At 43.4% G+C, this 3,898-nt stretch overlaps 1 protein-coding gene across 5 annotated transcripts in view; it reads left to right on the forward strand.

The window, feature by feature from the left end:
* DHX8 (DEAH-box helicase 8) overlaps positions 1-3,898 on the forward strand; it is a 39,834-nt gene that overhangs the window by 20,300 nt on the left and 15,636 nt on the right. For all 5 annotated transcript variants that reach the window (XM_017516120.2, XM_017516121.2, XM_017516119.2 and 2 more), the window contains exons 13-16: positions 1,091-1,285; positions 1,590-1,775; positions 1,898-2,108; positions 2,721-2,902. In XM_017516120.2, coding sequence (XP_017371609.1) covers positions 1,091-1,285; positions 1,590-1,775; positions 1,898-2,108; positions 2,721-2,902 — 774 coding nt within the window. The remainder of the gene's footprint in view (positions 1-1,090; positions 1,286-1,589; positions 1,776-1,897; positions 2,109-2,720; positions 2,903-3,898) is intronic.

The following is a 3,898-nucleotide window of genomic DNA, read 5'->3' on the forward strand; positions in this document are numbered from 1 at the left end:
GGCTGAGGCAGGAGAATTGCCTGAACCCAGGAGGCGGAGGTTGCGGTGAGCCGAGATCGCGCCATTGCACTCCAGCCTGGGTAACAAGAGCGAAACTCCGTCTCAAAAAAAAATAAAAATAAAAATAAAAATAAAAAATAAAAATAAAAATTTTACCTGAGTATGGTGGTCCTTGCCTGTAGTCCCAGCTACTCAGGAGGCTGAGATAAGAGGAATGCTTGAGCCTGAGAGGTCAAGGATGCAGTGAACTGCAATCACACCACTGCATTCCATCCTTGGTGACAGAGCGAGACTCTGTATCAAAAATGTGTGTGTGTGTGTGTGTGTGTGTGTGTGTACAGACACACATACATATGTATATGTCTATATATTTTCTTTTTTCTGGGGACCCTAGAACAGTTCCAGGTGGGCAGAGTATTGTGTTGCATGGACCAATAGCTCTGGTCAGTAATTAAAAATGAGAAAGGCCAGGCATGGTGGTTCACGCCTATAACCCCAGCACTTTGGGAGGCTGAGGCGGGCGGATCACCTGAGGTCGGGAGTTTGAGACCAGCCTGACCAATAGGAAGAAACCCTGTCTCTACTGAAAATACAAAAATATTAGCCGGATGTGGTGGCGCATACCTGTAATCCCAGCTACTTGGGAGGCTGATGTAGGAGAATTACTTTAACCCGAGAGGTGGAGGTCTCAATGAGCGGAGATCATGCCACTGTACTCCAGCCTGGGTGACAGAATGAGACTTCATCTCAAAAAGAAAAAAAAATGCTTTTTTTTAATGTGCCTTGTTATTTGGATCAGCTCTGGTTTATTTAACTAGTCCTGTATCCATAGAAATATAGCTGATTGTAATCCTGGGCTGTTACAAACAATATAGAAATAAGAAATAACTTTTGAGGAAAGATACTAGAAATTTGGGAGTTACAGTGGGAAGGAACACTTTTTATGTGTCTTTTAAATTTATTGTTGACTTCTTTAACCATATGTGTATGTCCCCCTTTTCTTCAGTGTTAGAATATAGTCATTAATTATTTTATTCCAAAGTAGCATGTGGCAAATTTTAATGACCATATTTATATTCTGTTGCTTTAGGCTGTCCATGACAATCAGATCCTGATTGTTATTGGTGAGACAGGATCTGGAAAGACAACACAGATCACCCAGTACCTGGCGGAGGCAGGCTACACTTCCAGGGGCAAGATTGGGTGTACCCAGCCCAGAAGAGTGGCAGCAATGTCAGTGGCCAAAAGGGTGTCGGAGGAGTTTGGTTGTTGCTTAGGCCAAGAGGTAAGTAAATAGTGGAGTCACTCTAAAAATACCAGAAGCAAAGGCCCAGATCTCCTAACCTATCAAATGGAAATATGAATAATACTGCCTTTCTCAGGTTTCTCCTGAGGGAGAGAGGGTTCCCATTGTCATAATTAGTCTGTTCAGGGTATGGTCTAAGACATACCTTACTATAAGGAAATTACTGTACATCTTGATCAAATTCTTAAGATTATGAGTAACAGTGACTGCGCTGAAATCTTGCCTGGTGATTGGGAAAAGGAGACATTTGTATCCTAGGTTTTCCCCTTCCGTTCTGCTTTAGGTGGGCTACACCATTCGATTTGAGGACTGCACTAGCCCTGAAACAGTCATCAAGTACATGACAGATGGGATGTTGCTTAGGGAGTGCTTGATTGACCCTGACCTCACTCAGTATGCAATCATCATGTTGGACGAGGCGCATGAGAGGACAATTCACACTGATGTGCTCTTTGGATTGTTGAAAAAGGTAACTAGATGCTCTTTAATGACCCTTCTACTTGTTGGAAACCGAATTCTGGTAGTTAGATTTGAGTACCTGTGTCTTTTTGGGTAGTCCTTTTCAGTAAGCCACATTATATTTCTCTTTAGACAGTTCAGAAACGGCAGGACATGAAGCTGATTGTCACCTCAGCAACCTTGGATGCAGTGAAGTTTTCTCAATACTTCTATGAAGCTCCCATTTTCACCATCCCAGGTCGAACATATCCAGTGGAAATACTGTACACAAAGGAACCTGAGACAGATTATCTGGATGCCAGCCTGATTACTGTTATGCAGATCCATTTAACAGAGCCACCAGGTAAAGAAAAAGCAGTATTTTTCCTCTTAGGCCAAGAGTCCTCATATGAGTATTTTTTTTTGCTAATCTTTGTAGAAACACCTTCCAAATATTCATCTCTCTGCAAGCCTCGGGCTTGTATGTTTGAAATGGTGGTGGTAGCCGGGCACAGTGGCTCACGCCTGTAATCCCAGCACTTTGGGAGGCCAAGGCAGGTAGATCACAAGGTCAGGAGATTGAGACCATCCTGGCCAACATGGTGCAACCCCATCTCTACTTAAAATATAAAAATTAGCCAGATGTGGTGGCAGGTGCCTATAGTCTCAGCTACTCTGGAGGCTGAGGCAGGAGAATCACTTGAACTCGGGAGGTGAAAGTTGCAATGAGCCAAGATGGCACCACTGCATTCCAGCCTGGGTGACACAGGGAGACTCCATCATACACACCCAAAAAAGAATTGGTGGTGGTTATAATGTCATATTGTCATATAAACAAACTTCTGTTGTTTACTTACCGGTCAGAATATGAATGTATATTTTCTGTTATTTGAAGTTTTGTTGATATCACCATAGCCTTTGTATAGAACACACACACACAGTTAGAAGGTAAATTAATGCTTTATTCTCCTCATAGGTGATATCCTGGTCTTCCTGACTGGTCAGGAAGAGATTGATACTGCTTGCGAGATCCTGTATGAAAGAATGAAATCCCTGGGACCTGATGTTCCAGAGTTAATTATCCTCCCAGTATACTCTGCTCTTCCCAGTGAGATGCAGACCCGAATCTTTGACCCAGCTCCACCAGGCAGCAGAAAGGTAACACAGGCAAAAGGAAGCTCCCACGTGCCCTGAAATCATGTGTTCTGTGCAGCTTGTCATAGTAGGGATTGCTTAGGGTATATGCAAGTCTTGTTTGTTAGGTTTTAGAGACTGGTCCAACCAATTCGTTTAGGAATGAGGGTCTAGTATGTGACCTCTGCTCTTATTCCTCATCTCCTTCATTCAACAAATATTTTTTGAGCATCTACCAGACTTTGGGCTACACATGGGAGCTGCATTACGAGAACAGCCTCTATCTGCTTTGGGGCATCCCCAGTCAACAGACTTTCAGCATATAGTGTGAAAAGGCCATTCCTGCTTGGATACCCAGGTGGAGCACCCAATCCTGTCTTCTTAGGGGAAATAAGGATCTAAGCTAGTCCTGGAGAGCTCACGAAAGGCAGGGGGACAAGCTTTCTGAGGACACAGAACTGTCCGTGGTGGCCTGGAGGCGAGGAAGTGGGGCCAGTTCAGAGAATGGCATAGTTCTGATGGCTGGAACCAAGTATATGACTGTGTGTATGAGACAAAAGGAAAGCAGACAGATGGATATAGGTATATTTTTAATAACAGCTTTATTGAGATGTAATTTACATACCTTTCAATTAACTCCCCCACCGCCTGCTTTTTTTTTTTTTTGAGACAGGGTCTCTGTCACCTAGTCTGGAGTGCAGAGGTGTGATCTTGGCTCACTGCAACCTTTGCCTCTAAGGCTCAAGTGATCCTTCTGCCTCAGCCTCCTAAGCATGTGGGACTACAGACGTGTGCCACTATTCCTGGCTAATTTTTCTATTTTTTTGTAGAAACACGGTTTCACTCTGTTGCCCAGATTGGAATTTACCCTTTTAAAGTGTACAATTCAACGGCTTTTAGTATACAGTTATTCCATGGTATGTGGGGATTGGTTCCAGGATCCCCGAGGATACCAAGATCCAATTATGCTCAAGACTCTTACATAAAATGCTGTAGTAGTTGCATGTAACCTATGCACAT

The sequence above is a fragment of the Cebus imitator genome, unplaced genomic scaffold (genome assembly GCF_001604975.1).
Source record: "Cebus imitator isolate Cc_AM_T3 unplaced genomic scaffold, Cebus_imitator-1.0 Scaffold573, whole genome shotgun sequence".
NCBI lineage: Eukaryota > Metazoa > Chordata > Mammalia > Primates > Cebidae > Cebus > Cebus imitator.